General features: G+C 43.0%; 1 protein-coding gene across 2 annotated transcripts in view; it reads left to right on the top strand.

The window, feature by feature from the left end:
* The window catches only part of plce1 (phospholipase C, epsilon 1), a 368,859-nt gene that overhangs the window by 310,965 nt on the left and 37,014 nt on the right, over window positions 1–20,880 (top strand). For both annotated transcript variants that reach the window (XM_078566023.1, XM_078566021.1), the window contains 4 exons: window positions 10,122–10,270; window positions 11,523–11,640; window positions 14,322–14,435; window positions 17,975–18,271. In XM_078566023.1, the coding sequence (XP_078422149.1) occupies window positions 10,122–10,270; window positions 11,523–11,640; window positions 14,322–14,435; window positions 17,975–18,271 (678 nt within the window). The remainder of the gene's footprint in view (window positions 1–10,121; window positions 10,271–11,522; window positions 11,641–14,321; window positions 14,436–17,974; window positions 18,272–20,880) is intronic.

The raw sequence follows: 20,880 nt of genomic DNA, 5'->3' as shown, positions 1-20,880 counted from the left end.
AATGACAGTTGTGTATAGGCAGTGTGAGACCTACTTCTTTAGAAGCTGCAGCCATCAGTGAATTTCTCAGTAGTCACTTCACATTCTGCTGTTTCAATGGTACCTCATGATTGCAGTTGTCAGTTAATTAAAAGGACATTTCTGGTAATTGCTGAAAGAAAAGAGACGTTGAAGATTTTCACTTTGCTGTCACCAGGACAAGATGAAAAGATTTCACAAGTCTCTTTTTTCAGCAGTACTCAAGTTCAGAATCAAACGACTGGTTCCGGTAATATTGCAAAGGTTAGGAGTAGAATATACAGTAGATTGCTGATATCCTTCTGTCCATAACTTTTGTTTCTGTTTTTTCTTCCTACTGCTCATTGTACTAGCCATCAGAAAACAGAAATATGGCAGCATAGATTTCTAGGATTTATCGAGTATTTTAATTAAATTGGAATCTTGTTCTATGTTCAAAGCATACCATCTCTACTGTCAATGGTATTGCTCAGTTGTGTGTTCCTCATACATTCTGCAAACATTCCCCATCACAAATTCCGTTCCCTAGCCACTGACTCCGTTCCCTCTTGCTCTCGCAAATGTCTAAGGCTGAACTAGACTGTTTGCGATCTTGGTGTCATATTCAACCCCAAGATGAGCATCCAACCACACATCCTTGCCAAGACTGAAGTACTACCTTCTTTCACCTTCATAAAATTGCTCAACTTTGCAGCTGCTGCAGCTCATCTACTCCTGAAACCTTCGTTCATGCCTTTCTTACCTCTAGACTCGACTATTCCACTCCAGGCCGGCCTCCTACCTCATGCCCTCCTGAAACTTGAGGTAATCCAAAACCCTCATCCTGTTGTCTTAACTCGAACTGAATCCTGTTCACCCATCAGCTGTGTTCTCCCTGACCTACATTGGCTCCCAGTTAAGGAATACCTCAATTTTAAAACTCCCATCTGCGTTTTTAAATACCTTCATGCCATTCTCCCATTCCCCCCTCCCAAACTCCCCCTCCTGCCCACCATCTACAATTTCAATAATCTCATCCAGCCCCAAAACCTTCCGCCATATCTGTGCTCCTCCAATTCTAGCCTCTTGATCATCCCTGATTTTAATCACATCACCATTGGCGCCCATGCTTTTAGCTGCCAAGGTCCTAAGCTCCGGAATCCCCTCCCTAAACCTCTCTGTCTCTTTTCCTCCTTCAAGATGTTCTTCAATACCTAATCTTAGGCCAATCCTTTGGTCGTCGGCCCTAATATCTCCTTATGTGGCTCACCAGCTGTCCAATTTTGTTTGTTGATGTTCCTGTGGTGAGCTTTTGGGACCTTTTACCATGTTAAAAGCACTACATAAATACAAGTTGTTGTTGTTTTTCTTCAGCAGTTACTCATTTTTTCTGCAGTTTGACTAATATTTAATCTTGCTTAAACTCATTGTGCCAACTAATTTCTGATTCTTTGCTCTTATTCCCTTTCTGTCTTATTTTCTTCTCCTGTAGCTGATGCCCTTATTGCTTCCTTCTGTCCTGCTGTGAATGACCAAGAAGGTAAAAGCCCCAGTTTTGCCACTAATTAATGTCAAAGATACTCTAAGTGCTGCACTGTGGGGATGGGAAGGCTGGAGTGGGTTTGCCATCAATATTATCATTAATACTTCTGTATTACCAAATGCAAATTTGATGTAGCATCTCCCATTTTGGAGATACTTTACCATTTTGAAGGTAATATAATTGGGGAATTGATCCTCCAGTCCAGCCTCTCCCCGGGTTTGCTAGATCTGATCCAAAAGCAAAATACTGTGGATGCTGGCAATCTGAAATAAAAACAGGAAAATTCTGGAAATACTCAGCAGGAGAGGCAGCGTCTGTGGTTAACCTTTCAGATCTCTGGGCTTTCACCAGAACTGGGAAAAGCTAGATATGTTATAGATTTTGAGCTGGTGAAAGAGGGAAGAGTTGGAATAAGAGGATAAGAAAGACCTGCGATAGGGCTGAAGACAGGAGAGATTAAATGTCAGCAGTGTTGGTGTTGCAAAGTCGGAGTGATAATGGGACACAGAAGATCGACCTAGAGGAGGTATGAATGGTAGAATGATGGACTACTGATGTCAGAAAACCCGAGAGAAAAACAAGAGAGTAAAACCAAAACCTACAGAGAGAATGGAAACTAAATGGGGGCAGAGATTATGGTCAGAAATCATTGAACTGAATGTTGAGCTTGGAAGGCTGTAAAGTACCCAATCAAAAGATGAGAGGTGGTCTTCGTCAAACTTGTATTGAGCCTCATTGGAACACTGCACGAGACGATCACTAAGGTGGAGAATTAAAATGACAGGTCACCAGAGGCTCAGAATTATAATTATGAGCTGAATGGAGGTGTCCTGCAAAGTAGTCACCCAAAATACATTTGGTGTCCCCATTGTAGAGCAGGCCGCGTTGTGAGCAAATACAGTATACTAAAGTGAAAGAAGTACATGCACATTTTCACCTGGAAGGAATGTTTGGGGCCTTGGACGGATCATTCTCCACTATTTCTGCCACCTCCAGCATGCTGGCACCACTGAACACATCTGCTCCTCCCCTTTCAGCAATCTGAAGGAACTGCTCCCTCCGCAACACTCTGGCCCATTCCTTAATTACCCCAACCCCCTTCCCTTCCCACATGTGCTTTTCCATGCAAGCACAAGAGATGCAACGCCTGCCCATTTACTTCTTGACTCTCACCAGCCAAACACTTCTAAATCAGGGACTTAGATCTAGTGATAAAAACAAAAAACTACTGCGGATGCTGGAAATCCAAAACAAAAACAGAATTACCTGGAAAAACTCAGCAGGTCTGGCAGCATCGGCGGAGAAGAAAAGAGTTCTGTTGAAGGGTCATGAGGACTCGAAATGTCAACTCTTTTCTTCTCCGCCGATGCTGCCAGACCTGCTGAGTTTTTCCAGGTAATTCTGTTTTTGCCTTAGATATAGTAATTGGCTCTCCACCTCCATTCAGTGGGCAGCTCATCTAGGTCCTTGGACGCCAGAAAGATTCTGCCCATTAACATTGTTCCTTTCCCCCATAGATGCTGCCTGATCTGCTGAATGTTTCCAGCATTTTCTGTTTTTATTTATGATGGTTGTGATTGGTGAGCCTGTTACTAGAATCCCTGTGTCACATCTTACCTTGGAAATGAAGAGAGGCCCTGTGCGCACTGATGTAAATAGTGACAGTCTGTGTGGCCTTGCCCATACTGTAAATGCTGCCTCCTGGTAGCGAATAGCAGAAGTGCTGATCATCTTGAAGCTTTTGATTGACTGATATTACATTGGTATAGAGAATAAGAATGGATATATGGGAATAGTTACCAGACGGTTATCTTGCCAGGTTGTCTGCATTGCAAGGTGAAACCATTGTGTATTGCCTAATATTTTTGTAATGCAGAATGCTGCTGGTTTATTTATTTATTTATAGACCTACATTATTAAAATTTGGTAATGTCCAGACCAAATGGCCAATGATAGTGACATAATTACCGCAAATCTATCCTGTGTGCATGTCATGTGAGCAGCTTATTAATATCTTCCCTTCTGTGGTTACTTCCCTGATGTTTTGTGCGTAATAGATAAAAAGCTGTCTGATTATTGTAAAGTTCTAATTTTCTTTACATTTTTGTGTTCAGCTTACTATTTTCTGTTTCTGTTTTTCATCTGAAGTCAGTGACAGATATTCTGCTCCTCTTTGATCGCCATATGTTTGGGCCAGGAATGATACTGAAATGGATTTTACTGAATCAGACATAGAATAACGTAGCCGCTGTACATAAATATTTCAGTTGGCACATTGTTGGCAGTATATTCACAACATTAATCATTCTGTCACCAACAGTGCCAGCGAAGGAAGTTTTCCATTAGAACTGTTATCCAAATGTTTTCCTTTCCTCAGATGAATAGGCTGCTCTTACCCACAATACTTGCAGAAAGAAAAGTTAAAGCAGTAGATTGAGCACATCCAAACATCACTTTGCAGATGCCATACTTTGTTACGGACGCAGAGTAACTTTAAAATGCTGGCTGCCCTGCACTGCTGCTGGATACTGAGCAATCACATTCTAATCCACAAAATTGTCTGACAAAGCAACATGACTGTGTCAGCCTGTGTTTACTTTCCAACAGTTAAGACTGTGAATGCTTAAAGGGGTACAGCTCCCCCTTGGCAAAATAGCGTGTTGTGCATTAGGCGGTATATCAATTCTTTCGTTGTAAACCAGTGCATCACTTAACTTGTCATGGGCAACCATGGTTTTGACTTTGTTCTTTGCCCTTCAGGTATCATATCCTGTCTACATCGGCAGGTGCCAAGTTTCATGTGCACACTTGCGTGCTCATTTCGCTCAAATTGCATATTGCTAAAACAGCAACAGATCACATTTTGCCGGGTAGGAATCAGTCATGCAATAAGCAAAAATGAAAACCACCAATCATGAAATTAAAAATATGAAGGGGCCCAAGTTGAACATCGCTGTTTCACAGGCAGACTGAGGGTGCAGTCATCTTGAGTTTGGCCAAGCAATGCCCTGTGCCAGATGTGCCCCTGTGTTTTGGGCACTGCTAAATCAGTTGGCCTTGGTATCTGCCTGAAATGAGTGAAAGTCTCATTTTAATATCGATATGAGAATTCTGCACCCATTTTCAGGAAACATATTAAGACTAGTCTTATGCTGCAGAAGCTCCAACTAGTTTTTCAGGTTCTAGAGTGGCGTATCCAGTGGTCCTTAATGTGAAGTCTGAAGGAACAGGACTGTTCTGTCTGCATTCATGCTGTGGACACTGCTAGCCCACTCTCAACCCCTCACTCCACTTGTCTCCCCCTTCACCCAGCCTTACTGAGCGCCATCAAGCGGCACTTGCTCAGCAATAACCTGCTCAGTTTGGGTTCCGCCAGGGCCATTCATCTCCTGACCTCATTACAGCCTTGGTCCAAACATGGACAAAAGAGCTGAACTCGTGAGGTGAGAGTGACTGTCCTTGACATCAAGGCAGTAGAATGAGTGTGACATCTGGGAGCCATAGCAAAACTGGAGTCAATAGGAATTGGGGGAAAATTCTCTGCTGGTTGGAGTCATACCTAGCACAAAGGAAGATGGTTGTGGTTGTGGATTTCAATCATCGCAGTTGCAGGATATCACTGCTGGAGTTCCGCAGGGTAGTGTCCTAGGCCCAACCATCTTCAGCTGCTTCATCAATGACATTCCTCCCCCATCATAACGTCAGAAGTGGGGATGTTCGCATGATGTTCAGCACCATTCACAACTCCTCAGGCACTGAAGCAGTCTGTGCCCATATGCTGCAAGGCCTAGACAATATTCAGGCTTGGGCTGATGAGTGGCGGGTAGCATTTATGTCACACAAGCGCCAGAAAATGACTATCTCCAACAAGATTAAATCTAACCATCACCCCTTGACATTTAATTGCATTACCATCATTGAATTCCCCACTATCAACAGTGTGAGGGCTACCACTGATGAGAAACTGAACTGGATCAGCCATATAAACACTGTGACTACAAGAGCAGGTCAGAGGCTGGGAATTCTGTGGAGAGTAACTCACCTCCTGACTCCCTAAAGCTTGTCCACCATCTACAAGGCACAAGTCAGAAGTGTGATGTAATACTCTCCACTTGCCTGGATGAGTATGGCTCCAACACTCAAGAAGCTCAATGTCATCGAAGACAAAGCATTCCACTTGATTGACACCCCATCCACCACCTTAAACATTCACTACCTTCACCACTGATGCACAGTGGCAACAGTGTGTACCTTCTACAAAAAGCATTGCAGCAACTCACCAAGGCTCTTTGACAGCACCTTCCAAACCTGCAATATCTGCCATCTAGAAGGACAAGGGCGGCAGATGCATGAGAACACTACCACTGCAAGTTCCCCTCCAAGCCATGGACCATTTTGACTTGAAACTATATCACCTTTCCTTCATTGTCAAAATTATTTTTTTATTCGTTCATGGGATATGGGCGTTGCTGGCTAGGCCAGCATTTATTTCCCACCCCTAATTGCCAGACCTCCTTGGATGATGAAAGAGATAGAGAGTAAGATGAAGCTGAAAAGAGATGTGTATGACAGGTATCAGATTGATAACACAACTGAGAAGCAGGCTGAATATAGAGAGCCTGGAGGGGAAGTGAAAAAGGAAATGCGAGGCAAAGAGGGAGTATGAGAAGTAATTGGCAGCTTACATAAAGGGAATCGAAAAGTTTTCTATAGACATGTAAATAGTAAACAGGCAGTGAGAGGAGGGTTGGGACCAAAAAAAGATATCTATTCATCGAAGCAGAGGGCATAGCTGAGACACTAGATGAGTCCTTTCCATCTGCCTTTACCAAGGAAGAAGATGCATCCAAACTCATAGTGAAAGAGGAGGAAATTGAGATACTGGAGAGGTGAAAGATTAATAAAGAGGAGTTATTAGAAAGGCTGCCTTTAATTAAAGTTGAGAAGTAATCAGGACTGGGTGGGATGCATCTGAGAATACTGAGGGGATTAAATGTGGAAATTGTGGAGGCATTGGTCATAATCATCCAACCCTCCTTAGGTACAGTGGTGGTTCCAGAGGACTGGAGAATTACAAATGTTACACACTTGTTCAAAAAATGGTGTAAGGATAAACTAAGCATTTCCGGGCAGATAGTTTAACCTCAGTATCGGGAAAACTTATAGAAACATTAATCAAGGACAAAATGAATAGTCACCAGGACAAGTGTGGATTAATTAAGGCAATACAGCAAGGATTAATTAAGGGCAAATTAATTTGATTGAGTATTTTGAAGAACTAACAGAAAGGGTTGATGAGAGTAATGTGGTTGATGCGGTATATATGGGTTTCCAAAAAGCATTTGATAAAGTACCACATAATACTTCTGCCAGTAAAGTTGAAGCTCGTAGAATTAAATGGATGTGATGGATGGGGGTGCAGAGGAGATTCACCAGAATGTTTCCTGGGATGAAACATTTAAGTTATGAAGAGAGGTTGAATAGACTTGGGTTGTTTTCGTTGGAGCAGAGAAGACTGAGGGGCGACCTGATCGAGGTGTACAAGATTATGAGGGGCATGGACAGGGTGGATAGGGAGCAGCTTAGTTGAAGGGTCAGCCACAAGGGGACATAAGTTCAAGGTGAGGGGCAGGAGGTTTAGGGGGGATGTGAGGAAAAACCTTTTTACCCAGAGGGTGGTGACGGTCTGGAATGCACTGCCTGGGAGGGTCTTGGAGGCGGGTTGCCTCACATCCTTTAAAAAGTATCTGGCATGTCATAATCAAGGCTATGGGCCAAGTGCTGGTAAATGGGATTAGGTAGGTAGGTCAGGTGTTTCTCATGTGTCGGTGCAGACTCGATGGGCCGAAGGGCCTCTTCTGCACTGTTTGATTCTGTGACAGTGGAAGTGTAGATATGAAGTTAGTTGAGTGACAGGAAAGAATGAGTAGTGGTGAATTTTTTTTTGGACTGGAGGTACGTATATAGTGGGGTTTCCCAGGAATCGATACTAGAGCCAATGCTTTTCTTGATATAAATTAATGACATAGATTTAGATGTACAGGGCTCAATTTCAAAATTTGGAAATGACACAAAAGTATTTTGAACTAAGAGGAAGATATGATAGACTTCAAAAGGACACAGACAGGCTACTGGAACAGACAGACATGTGGAAGATGAAATTTAATACAGAGCAGTGTGAAGGGATACATTTTGTTAGGGAGAACAAGGAGAGGCAATACAAGGTAAAGGGTACAGTTCTCGGGTGTAGAAAAAGAGGGACCGGGAGTATATGTGCACAAATCCTTGAAGGTGGCAGGACAGGTTTAGAAAGCAGTTAAAAAGGCACAAAGTATTAGCCTCATACAGTAAAGGAGATATAGATGGCTGGTAGTTACTGAGTAACTGATAATGTGCTAACCTGGAAAGTTTGTGCTATGGAGGACAAGGGGAAACTGCATAACATACAGTCGTCTTTCCTGAAGAGTGTCTGTGTATGGGCATTAAGTGAGGCTGCACTGGACTGGGTTGTGATATTCCCATAGTCAAATAGCACAGTAAAACTCGAACAAAAGCAAAATACTGCAGATGCAGAAAACTAAAATATAAAAAGAAAATACTGGAAACACTCAGCAGGCCAGGCAGCATCAGTGGTGACAGAAACAAAATTAACACTTCAAGTTGATGAACTTTTAACAGAACTGTCAACTGTCTAGAATCACGCATGGTGAATGGTGATGTGGGCTAGATACTGGAGGGACCTTGCTTAGCTGAACATCCTGAGGGAAGGAGGGGGAAAGTTGGTCAAAAAACCTCATGATGAAACCTCAGCAATTCTTTCTGCTCTATATGGACTCATTTGTTTTGAAACAGAAAACCTGTTTTATTGTCATTATGTGGCAGGCGTGAAATGAACAAATGGAACAATAAAGTTAATACTGTCTAACACTTGAAAGTTTAATGCAGCACATTGTGAGATTACCCGTGTAGAACATAAGACATCTGTTGTGTGCTAACAGTTTTACTGCAGTTTTTAACAGCAGTATTACTTCACATTGTACCTAAATAGTAAACTTTTGATGGATTTTGTCTGGGAATGAAGTAGTGGGTTGAACAAAACAATGCTTTAAAGGAATGTTTTGTATACTGAGTTGAGCCAATGGCACCTTCTGCCAAAATAGCTTGAATAACAGATGTGATAGCATGCTTATCAATTCTGACCCAGTACTAATCGTCCCTGAGAAGGTGGTATTGAGCTGCCTTCTTGAATCGCTGCAGTCCATGTGGCGTAAGTACTCTGTGCTTTGACCCTGCACCTCTGGAAGTGGGATGAACTGTAGTCTTTACAGCTGTAGCTTGCTTAGCATCATCCTCCCATCCCCACTGCACCCCACCGACACCCCACACCATCCTGACCCTTCAGATGCAAGATTGTTACTCCATTTACTTTGAATTGAAAGGCATCCATTGCTGAATCCCCCACTATCAATATCCTGGGGCTTACCAATGACCAGAAACTGAACTAGACCAATCATATAAATACTGAGGCTACAAGAGCAGGTCAGTGGCTGGGAATTTTGCAGAGAGTAACTTAGCCCCTGACTCCTCAAAGCCTGTCCACCATCTACAAAACACAAGCTAATACTCTCCACTTGCCTGGATGAGTGCTGCTCCAACAACACTGAAGAAGCTTGGCACCACCCAGAACAAAGCAGCCCGCTTGATTGACACCCCATCCACTACCTTCACATTCACTCCCTCCATCACTGACGCACAGTGACAGCAGTGTGTACCATCTACAAGATGCATTGCAGAAACTCACTAAGGGTCCTTTAACAGAACCTTCCAAACCCACGACCTCTACCACCAAGAAGGACATGGGCAGCAGGTGCATGGGAACACGACTACCTGTAAGTTCCCCTCCAAGCCACATACCATCCTGACTCGGAACTTTATCTCTGTTCCTTCACTGTTGCTGGGTCAAAACCCTGGAACTCCCTTCCTAACAGCACTGTGGGTGTACCTACACCACATGGACTGTAGCGGTTCAAGAATGCATCTCACCACCACCTTCTCAAGGGCAATTAGGGATGGTCAACAAATGCTGGCCCAGCCAGCAACTCCCACATCCTGTGAAAGAATTAAGAAAAACATGTTTTCTATTCTGTTGGGTAGAATTGGGTATTCTATCAGGTAGAATTACAATATTTGTAAGTCGAATAATGGGAACTAACTCTTAAGAAAAACATGTTTTCTATTCTATTGGGTAGAATTGGGTATTCTATCAGGTAGAATTACAATATTTGTAAGTCGAATAATGGGAACTAACTCTTTTAAATAATTGTAATTTTCACAAAATATATATTGCACAGCCGTTGTCAACATACCTGCTTGTCCACTGACTGACTGAGAACAGCTGTCCAAGATAAGCGCATGGAAACTTTGATTATTTCTAAGAGTAACTTCACATCAATTGCCATATGCTGCAAATATCGTTGCATCTTTTATACTTAAGAGCAATCTGCTCAAATCACACTGCTGCTTAGAAAACACTCTAAGTAATGTAAAATTATCCCATAAGTGCCTGTTCTTTCCTTTCTAGACAATATCCTTGATGACAGGCCCGAAAACAAACCATCGAGTGATAAATACCACTTTGAGTACACAGAAGAAACTCCACGGAGAATTAAGAAAATATCGACTGATGCAGTGTTACACAGCAAAGAAAAGACAAAGCAGAAAAGATTTATTGTGAGAAATGAGACATTTATATTTCTATATTTGGAAGTCACGTTTAATGATGCTCTTTTCTCTCTTGCTGACAAAAACAACTGCACAACGATATAAGACTGTAATAACACTGTGCAGGAGTTGCTGGGCTCCGATGAGGTTTAATGGGGCTTGAAGCAAATAAAATGAAGGGTAGAAATTACTGATAGTAGAAAGTGCTTAATGGCTCTGTATGACATTGCTTTTTTAAAATTAACCCATTTGTTTTAAATTGGTAAATAGCAGGCAGAGGGATATCATACAAATGCATCAATTGTCATCTGTGGTATGTGGTAGCACTTCTGCCTCTGAGAGAAGTTCAAGTCTCACTACCTCCCTCCGATTTAGTTCAGGGTGCAAAGGCTCGAGGGCAGTCTTCCTGCCCGGAGGCCAATTAAGGCCCTTAAGCGGTGCCTGCCAGAGGGATCGAGAGTGAGACCACCCCTCGCCTTTTAAATCAACCCGCCCCCCCCCCCCCGTCCTTTAAATCTACCCCCTTGCCCCCCCCCCCCCCCCCCCCCCCCCCCTCCTCCTCCCCCCCCACCTCCCAACCCTCATCAGGGCACCTCTGACTGGCCTCAGCAAACCTATCCTGCTCACCTTTGTCCTGAGGCTCTGATGATGGGTGATCCATGGTGCAGCTGCAGTACCGTTAGTGGCCATTGTTCCCGGCGACTCAGAGCCTGACTCTGACCAGGGAGATGCTCGGCTGGGGGTTGAATCCTACAAAGGCCTCCCGGAAATAACCACTCCAGGGTTGCCATTGGTTTTTCAGTCCAATGGACAGCCTCACCACCACATCATGACCATTAAAATCCTATCTTTTGGATGAAAATTTAAACCAAATCTTTGTCGGCCCTCAAAAGTGGAGTTAAATCCTATGGCACCAGTTGAAGAGGGGCAGGGCAGTTCTCCCCAGTGTCCTGACCAATATTTATCCCTGAACCAACATCACTTAAAAATAAAAACTAGTTATTATTTCACTGCTGTTCTTACTGTGCACAAATTAGTTGCCACATTTCCTACTGAAGTGACTACACTTCTAAAGTACTTCATTGGCTGTAAAGCATCTTGGGATGTCCTGAGGTCGTGAAAGGCACTATATAAATGTAGGTCTTTCTTTTACTTATTTGGTGAATGATTCCTACTAAATATTCAACTGAGGCATTGCTACCATACTTGGAGCAGCAGCGGTGAGCTGTCACGTGTTATTTGTTGCTTGCTTAATTCCCAGGTTTACGACATGGAATTGGGTGAAGAGTTCTACCTGCCCCAAAACAAAAAGGAGAGCAGACAGATAGCACCCGAACTCTCAGACCTCGTCATCTATTGTCAGGCTGTTAAATTCACAGGTTAGCACACTTTGGTGCATCTTATTTAGAGACTCCTTATAGGCAGCTTGTTATACATTTCTGTCTATCCAGTAACCTTTGTAGGTGGTGGTTTCATTCACTGGTATCATCAGAAATTACTAGTCCTTGAATGAACAAGCGGCTAATATAAAAGTGCGAGCCACTTGAATTCTGATAAGGGAGGGTCTATTTATGATACACAAATCAGCAGGAGAATGTAAGCTGGGGATATGTCGGAGGTTGAACAGATATAATAGTCCTGAGCATTACCTCCAATTGGCCCAAAATAAAGATGATGTTAATAATGATTATTTCTGAAAAATCAGGTGGATTTACATAATAATCTGCATGAGAAAGTTACGAGTTTAAAAAATATATATACTGAAATGTTTGATAAATATAGTTCCCAAGCTCTAGTGCAGGAGACACAAACATGTCTTCCAGTGAACAAGAATCATGCACATTCCCAGCCAGCCTTACTAGTAAACCCAGGGCTCTCAGTACACTAGACACTGGCACATAGTGAAATCTCAGAACACAAAATGTTAACTTATCCAGGACTCCTTGTTCACAGGGTAGCTCATTCTGACCTACTGGTGCACGTGACTGTTGCACATCTTGAACTCCTGAGGAGTGATTGTGTAAGCTGCTGCACCAGACACAAAACCTTATTTAGGTGGGTGAGGTAAACTGAAAGCTATGAAGCAGATTTCAACTTTGAATGGAGAACAAAGAGTGACAGCCATTCATTACACTTGCAACAGTCTGTTGGCTTTTACATGGCAAATTGTTGTCAGCCAAATAATGAACAGTGTAATGTTCTCTACAAGGAATCTTGGACTTGTGTGAACAAGGCAAGCAACAATGGGCAGATTTCTACTGGCTACTGGATGGCGGGCTGCAAAACAGGGGTTGGTACAATAGTGGAAGCTGTTCCAACGCAGCTCGCCAACGCAGTTGTGCTGCTGGGCAAGTGTCCCAGCGGCAGGCTGCGAAGTGGATAGACAGCCTGCTCCAAGGAAGAGTCTTCCTAGAGGGGTTTCTCCTCTGACCCTCGACACTCTGAATTGTTCATTTTTGATTTGGTTACCTGGAGGTGCCTGCATTATTCATTCCTCAGCAGTGACTGCCTCGCCTGGTGGTGCTGTTGAGGTTTCAGAGCTGGCAGTCCTCTGATTGGGCTGACATCATGGGGAGCCTTCCCACCATGCTTAATTGGATGACAGGCTCGCCACCTGCGGTAAAATCTGGTGCCGACAAGTGTGAGCTCAGGACCCCCATTTTGCTTTGATGTTGGGGTTTCTGAAACCCACAGTAAAATTCAGTCCAGTATATATCCTTAACTGATTAGATTGTAGAGTTATAAATGGATAGTGCAGAGTCTGAACCAGGAGGTGTCAGTTAAAATAATAGATCCAATGTCAAAAGGTACAGAAATTGAAATAAAGATAAGGAAAGAAAGATTGGATCAAGAGAGAGAGAGAAGAGTGACAGAAAGAAAAAGCTTTTAAAAAAAAATCACATTTTTTTCCTACTTTTAAAAAAAAACTCCAATAATTATTAAAAGCTGAAAGAATGAGACTGCACACTTGAGAAAGTTATTTGTCAGTGCCAGAAAAGTTGTTTTTTCAGTAAGTACCATTAAAGGGTACTTAGATTGGAATCAATAATCCCTAACCTTACCTATGAGCTAAGCATAGAAGCTTCATGGCATTCAGTGTATTTCAATGATGGATCAGATGATGAGATGCCCTGTCGGTAAGCTTTTGGAGGAACAGGGCACCTCAGACAGCAGCTTTCAGGTTTCCATGTTCAACTGACCATGTGCTCTCCACAGAAGTTGCTGTCCAATTTTTCTTCATTCCATGGGATGTGGGCATTGCTGGCAAGGCCAGCATTTGTTGCCCATCCCTAATTGCCTTTGAACTGAGCGGCTTGCTAGGCCACTTCAGATGGCAGTTAAAAGCCTACTGCATTGCTGTGGGATTTAGGCCAGACCAGGCAAGGATGGCAGATTTCCTTCCCTAAAGGACATTAGTGAATCAGATGGGTTTTTGCATCAATCGATGATAGTTTCAGAGTCACCAATACTGAGACTAGCTTTTTTTCAATTCCATATTAATTGAATTGCACATAAATAATAGTGAGCACCATTAGCCTCACTATTATTTTTAACCACAAAATCTGGCCCAATACTTTCCGGTACAAGGCACAAGTTGAGGATTAGATTAATGGAGTCACACTACAGTTACACTGTCACCAATTGATTAACAATGTTCCCAGTTGTACTTGCCTCAGATCTATGCGAAAAGCCTTCAAATTTCCATATTTAATGCTTGTAGGTATGAGTGAGTGTTCACTTCAATGAAACCTAACCTCATCTATAATGGCACATCACTGGGGATTTTATTTCACTGTTTTTGTCATTGAAGATAGAGAAATAAAATGGAACCCTGCACATATACTAGGATGAAAACGAATGGATTTGGCTACCTACAGTTGTTTTCCTGTACCAGTCATTGATGCGACAGTATTACATAAAGAAACCCAGCAAGAAACAACATTTTCACATAGGCTGCTGGGCAATGGCGCAAGTAGCTTAAAATATACATCAAAAAAATTATCTTTGGAAAAATGTGAACTCTTTAGTGTTGACCCTTTCCTCTTTTTAATGGGAACAGGCCTTTCGACTTTAAATGCAACAGGATCAAGTAGAGGCAAAGTGAAACCCAACAGGAAATCTAACAGAATGAGCCCTGGGGAGTCAATGACATCAATTAAGGCATCTGGAAGAGGTAACCAGCACAGTTCGCTGTTTCCCACAACAAACATGGGTCTAGTCACAAAATAATTGATTCAGAATGATCTGGTTTGATTTAAAGTGTATATAAAAGAAACTATCATCAATGGGTTTGCATTCTTAAATCTATTGCTATAATTTTAAGGTTCTATCAAGGATAATCAGAAATTCATATTAAATCCTTAAGGATCTTGCTGCACTCATGCAGCTTCTTTAGTAACAGCAGGGCAGGTGGTTGGCAAATATTGGGCTAGATTTTCATCCTTGAGGCAGGAAACAAGAGTCAGGAAGTTTTCCTGACTTGGCCTGCCTGCCTTGGGAGAAAGTGCCTACAAAGATGGGATTTTCATTGGCGGGGTAGGGGCAGGCTGCAGTCGAGCCAGCTGACCCAGGAAAGTGTTTGGAGGCAGCCACAGGGGCTACCAGGTGCTGAGGGGGGCTGTTTAAAAGGCCCGCCTCGATGCTGTGGGACTTTGTCTCTGTTATAGTGAAAAAGGTAAGGCTGTCTAACCCTCACCTCTCCCGCACTCCCCATGCCCCCCACCCGTTGCCTATGGTTCCTCAGGACCCCCAGGCAAGGGTATGCCCCTCTCCTCCAATGCCCCCCAGGCCAAGGTAAACCCACCCCACACCCCTATGGCCCCTCATGCCCCCCATGCTAAGCTATGGCGCTTACATGTCCATTCATCCGCTATACACTGTATAGAAGCAATGGACCCCATAGAGACAAAACAATGCGTGAAAAAAAAACTTTTTAAAAATAGTCATTCATCAATAACTTTCTATTTTCTTAAAAAAACCTCATATTTACTATAGGCAATTATTCAGACCCTTTAAAGTATCAATAGCAGAAACTGCAAGCACTTGAACCCTCTTTACCTTGTGTAAATAAGTATTGTGCAATTGGCTGCATAGGTCAGAGAGCATCCCTAGCATGTGGACATGAGGACCATAGGGGGTGGGTGACTGGACATCTGTTGGCTTGGGGGCATGAGGGGCCTCAGGGGGCAGGAAGGGAGCATCCATGGACTTGAGGGCATGAGGAGGACCTTTCGAACATTGAAAAGGTTCCCTCATGCAGACTGCAGACTATGTCCTGGATCTTTGCCATGACAGAGAGCCTCTCCGTTTTGGCGAAAATGGCAGAAGCGCCTGAAGATTATAAGTCCCGTCCCTGAAAATGGCACTTCCCATTTTTGCAGGGGTGGGAATGGGGGTGGTTTGCATTTCATGTATGCATGGTTCATGGAGGTAGCTGCCCATTTAAATGTACAGAGTAGACCTGGTAAGAGCATCAGATTTTCTCATCAGATTGGAAAATGGCAAATGGGACTCCTCTATTCAATAAAGGAAGGAGACAGAAAGCAGGAAACTACAGGCCAGTTACCTTAACATCTGTCATAGGGAAATTGCTGGGATCTATTAAAGGAGGTTATAGCAAGGCACTTAAAAAATCTCAATTCAATCGAGCAGAGTCAACATGGTTTTGTGAAAGGGAAATCATGTTTGACTAATTTATAGTTCTTTGAAGAAGTAACAAGCAATGTGGATAAAGGGGAACCTGTGGATGTGCAGTACTTAGATTTACAGAAGGCATTTGATAAGGTGCCACATCAAAGGTTTACTATGCAAAATAAGAGCTCATGGTATAGGGGGTAAGATAATAGCATGGATAGAGGTTTGCTTAGCTAACAAGAATCAGAGAGTAGGGATAAATAGGTCTTTTTCGGGTTGGCAAGATGTGACAAGTGGAGTGCCACAGTGATCAATTCACCGGCCTCAACTATTTACAATTTATACCAATGACTTGAATGAAGGGACCAAATGGTTGCTAAATTTGCTGATGACAAAAAGGTAGGTAGGAAAGTAAATTGTGAAGAGGACATAAGGAGTCTGCAAAGGGACATAGGTTAAATGAGTGGGCAAAAATTTGGCAGATGGAGTATAATGTGGGAAAGTGTGAACTTGTCCACTTTGGCAGGAAGAATAGAAAAGCAGCATATTATGTAAATTGAGAGAGATTGCAGAACTCTGAGGTACAGAGGGATCTGGGTGTCATGGTACATGAAATCAGGAAAAGTTAGTAAGCAGGTACAGTATGTGATTAGGAAGGCAAGTGGAATGTTGTCATTTATTGCAAGGGGAATGGAATAGAAAAGTAGGGATGTTTTGCTACAGTTGTACAGGGCATTGGTAAGACCACATCTGGAGTACCATGTACAGTTTTGATCTCCTTATTTAAAAAAGAATATAAATGTGTTAGAAACAGTTCAGAGAAAGTTCACTTGGTTGATATCTGGGATGGGGGGAGTTATCTTACAAGGAAAGGTTGGACAGGCTGGGAATTCTCCAGACTCTGTGCACCTGTCTTGCAGACGAAAACCCAGGCCTGTGCTTCACAACGCCCCTGAGGTGCCGTGAACCACAGCTCTTTAAAAAACTGGCCCAACTCCATGAAAATTGCAAGGACTAGGACATGCCTATCCCTGCAATGGAGCGAGCCACGTCGGGATTGCAGGGTACGGGTTCGTGACCCAAACCAGCCCACACCCTTAAAATTGAAAACCTTGAGAATAGGATTGGGAATCCTGGAATCAAGTTCTGGCCACCATTTCTAAAGGTTCATGGAGTCTCCCCGACTCCGTTACAATCCAGCAAAATGTCCGCTCGTAATAAACATCACCATCCTGAACCATCTTAGTAGCAGCTGACATTTGCATCACTAAGTTTATGAGCTTCAGTAATTGAGACTGTTCAGCAGCAGCCATACTTGAGTCATCTTCTGCCCTGCTCTGTCAGGCCTGTATTATGAACAGAAATGTGAACTTAGGGGCTTGACACCACAGAGTTTGAAACCGGGAGGAGGAGATAAAAAGGGAAGTATCTTGTTTCACAGTAAACTAAACCTGTTGAAAATTTTTCTTTTGCTTAGAGAGGAAGGTTATGTAATCAGAGTCCTGTCCATTATTGCACTTTATGCCTCAGAGATATGCAGAGATGATACACCAGTGTCTGTGTCTGAACAGGAGTTTTATTTTTCAAATGTGCTCTCTCATGCTTACAGCTTATTGTTTTCTGTTTAATTTCTCTTTCTTTGTACCCATACCCTGGCTTGACTAGTAGCACATGGAACAGAGAAGCTGACAGATGCACATAATGATACACCGAACAATTGAATACTACCTCAATTATCTATCTGAACCAAAATAGCCAAAACAAATTAAAACTCCAGAACCATTTTGCAGATTGTCAGCAAATGTCCTAGATAAACTCCATCATGGGAACATTGCTTTCATTTCCAGATGGCTTTGGGTCTTTATGGCTAAATTTCAGTAGTAGGCTTCACACAGGCAACTTGGTGTTTATTGAAGGAACGGTGTGTTGTTCAATTAAAATAATAATCATAGATACAAAATCAACTTGAATTGTGGTTGAAAGCATGCTTTTAAATCTCTATTCTGTTAAGGTTTAGATATTTAGGATTTTTGTTTGCATTTGTTAGAACCTTGGTAACCCTAATTTTTTTTTACACAGCAACTTCTTTTGAAGGCATAAGAAAGAATTGTGAAGAACCATCTTCTCCTCCGTTTAACCCAACCACCTCCCTTAGCGCTATTATTAGGACACCCAAGTGTTATCACATCTCGTCAGTGAATGAGAACACTGCCAAGCGACTATGCAGGCGTTATTCCCAGGAATTGATCCAACACACAGTTTGCCAGCTGCTCCGAACATATCCTGCTGCTACCCGGATCGACTCCTCTAACCCATCACCTCTCATGTTCTGGCTCCACGGGATACAGTTGGTTGCTCTCAATTACCAAACAGATGGTGAGTGACTAGATTTACGAACCCTCATTCAGAAACACAAATTGCTTAGAGGTGCTCACTGGAGGTTCCATTAAGTACATCTGCGAGATTTAAGATTAAGTATAATTTGAGGACTTCAGAAAATTTTTTTAGAATTTTAAAATTTCAAACAAACCATTTTATTTGAATCTCATTTTGGAATGCTGAAATCTGACTGCCAGCTACGCTTCAATTTCAAAATCAGAATGAATGCAATCGAGAAAGCCAGGCGCTGTTATATGTGACATCCTGGTGAATTTAACCACAAGCACAGGGCAGGGAGAGGTTGGTTGAGTGCTCATTACACATTCGGGTCTGCCGCAATTCTGGCTTTGGTTCAATGCTGCCACTCACTCCCTCAAGTGGGTTGGCTGCCTGCTTTTTTATGCAATGTACACTGCCATGTATCTGCCAGCACGGCAGTGGGACCTGGGAGTATAACAATAAACCTCCCTTGTAATCTGAACTGAATCTGTCTTAAGCATGTGCACTCCTTTAATCCTCCCAAGGCTGACTGAGTTAACATTGGATGAGACTTTGTTTTGTTTGGCAAGACTTTATTTGGCTTGGTTCATAAGATCCTTATTTCCAGAGTAGACAAAGCATACATAGCTTGGAGTATACCAGTCACCTGATATAATCAATACAATCTCCGTACACATACTGGACAGAATTTAAAGGTCTCTCCAGTTGGTGGGTGGGCCCACTGCAGTAGCCATTTCTGGGAGCCCCAGCAGGATTCAATCCCAATCCCAATCAGACAGCCTGCTGGCTGCCATCGGGGTTCCCTGGCCAATCAGAGGACAGCAGCTCTCCAGCACTGGCAGCACCACCGGAAGTGATGGCCACTGCTGGTACTGCAGTAGGCCTGAGAGGAGGATCATTGCTGGCGTTCTGGATCACAAGTAAGTGAGGTGCGATCACTGGGGTCAGTCAGGCAGGCCCTGGCAAGGTGGGGCTGATGTGAAGGGAAGAGGATTGGGGTGGGGGTGGGGGTCTTCTGTGGGGCAGCTCTTGTCACCATAATGTTCCTCCATTGGACACATTGTGCCTGCTATCTCTGCTTCTAACAACCAGGGCACAAGCTATGTCTCTCTCCTATGTCTGCCCTTAGTTTTTGGTGTTTGCATTGATATTGACAACACAAATCTTGACCAGAATGGAGATGATTGTACAATTCCCCTGACAGTCACACTTGGAGACCATACTGTTGTAAGTAACTGTGGTTAATTTTACCCACATAATTTATGTTATGTAACTGGCCTCTGCTCATTGCATTTTGTGGGAGGAGTAATCTTGCTGTACTGTGGAAACTCTGGCTTGAATTTTTGTTTTCGGGTCTAGGGCACCGAGTCGGAACATTTCCCAGTTCCACAAGCCCTACCCAGGAGAGAATGCCCAGAAGTTGGGATTTTGGTGGCGGGGTTCCCTAGGAGTCAGGCCGGAATGATTGCGGAGGCTGCCAAATGCTGAAGCAGACTGTGTGGAAGGTCTGCTTGGTACATTGGCACTTTAAGATTTTTAAAAACCATTAAAATAAAAAAACAGCCCTCACCTCCCATACCTCCTCACCCCAATAGACTCCCATGCCCGATCCATGCCACCTCATGCATTCTATTCCCCCATAGCCTCTCATACCCACCATGCCAACTTAGTTCCAACCCATGATCCCCTACTCACCACCTTTTGCCCTTACATGTACCATGTCAACTCACCCAGTATCCAACATGGGTTAACTTAGGAACCCATGCTGAAATTAAATAAAATTAAGTTCTAAGTATCTATTGCAGCCTTTATTTAAAAAAATAGCACTCTCATTCATACAAGCAAGCCCATTCACTGTACTTACATTCCCTCAACTAAAAAATCCCTTATAAGAACAGATGTTTCATTCAAGTGCTTAATCCTTTATAAAAACAAACATTGGAATCCATAGTCCCACTTCAAATATTCCACAACCACCTGGAGCTGTCAATCAAACTGTGATAATGGATGGCAACCTCCTGTGATGTTAGAACATTGTGAAATCAGTCATGCAGCTCAAATCCATAATGATAACCCTCAGGCTTATGTCAACAGGCAGAGTTAAATAGTAAGCAATGATTTTTTAAACATTTGACGGTTTTTTTTCAAAGATTTAAAGGGCAGGTGTTTTAATTGCCTTGACAGCTTGATCATTGCTTTTGAGCCTTTTGACAGTTTTGGCAATTCCTCTTGACAGTTTTGACAGCTCCTTTTGACAGTTTCTCTTGACAATTCCAATGAGTTTATGCACTTTTTATGCAACTTAATGTCCACTTTTAACAATCCCAACGGGCAGCTTACCTCTTCCAAAGGGGGTCTTAGATCTCCCAAAGAAGCCCTGGGACCATATCCAAAGGTATACCCTACCTCTCCAAAAGGGTACCTTACCTCTCTGAAGGACTCTGCAAAGTTTAGACCTGCTCCCACCAGATCTAATCTGCATTTGCTGTGTTTCCCACTCCTGGCTCATGAAAATCAGACATGACTGGAGGCAGCTGCTGGTTTATATTCAACTGCCTCCATGAAATGCACATATGCAAATCCTAACCTGAGCCCATTCCTGCCCT

The sequence above is a fragment of the Cetorhinus maximus genome, chromosome 20 (genome assembly GCF_964194155.1).
Source record: "Cetorhinus maximus chromosome 20, sCetMax3.hap1.1, whole genome shotgun sequence".
Taxonomy (NCBI): Eukaryota; Metazoa; Chordata; class Chondrichthyes; order Lamniformes; family Cetorhinidae; genus Cetorhinus; species Cetorhinus maximus.
The sequence above is the reverse complement of the archived record's forward strand: the minus strand, read 5'-3'. Positions and strand labels throughout refer to the sequence as shown.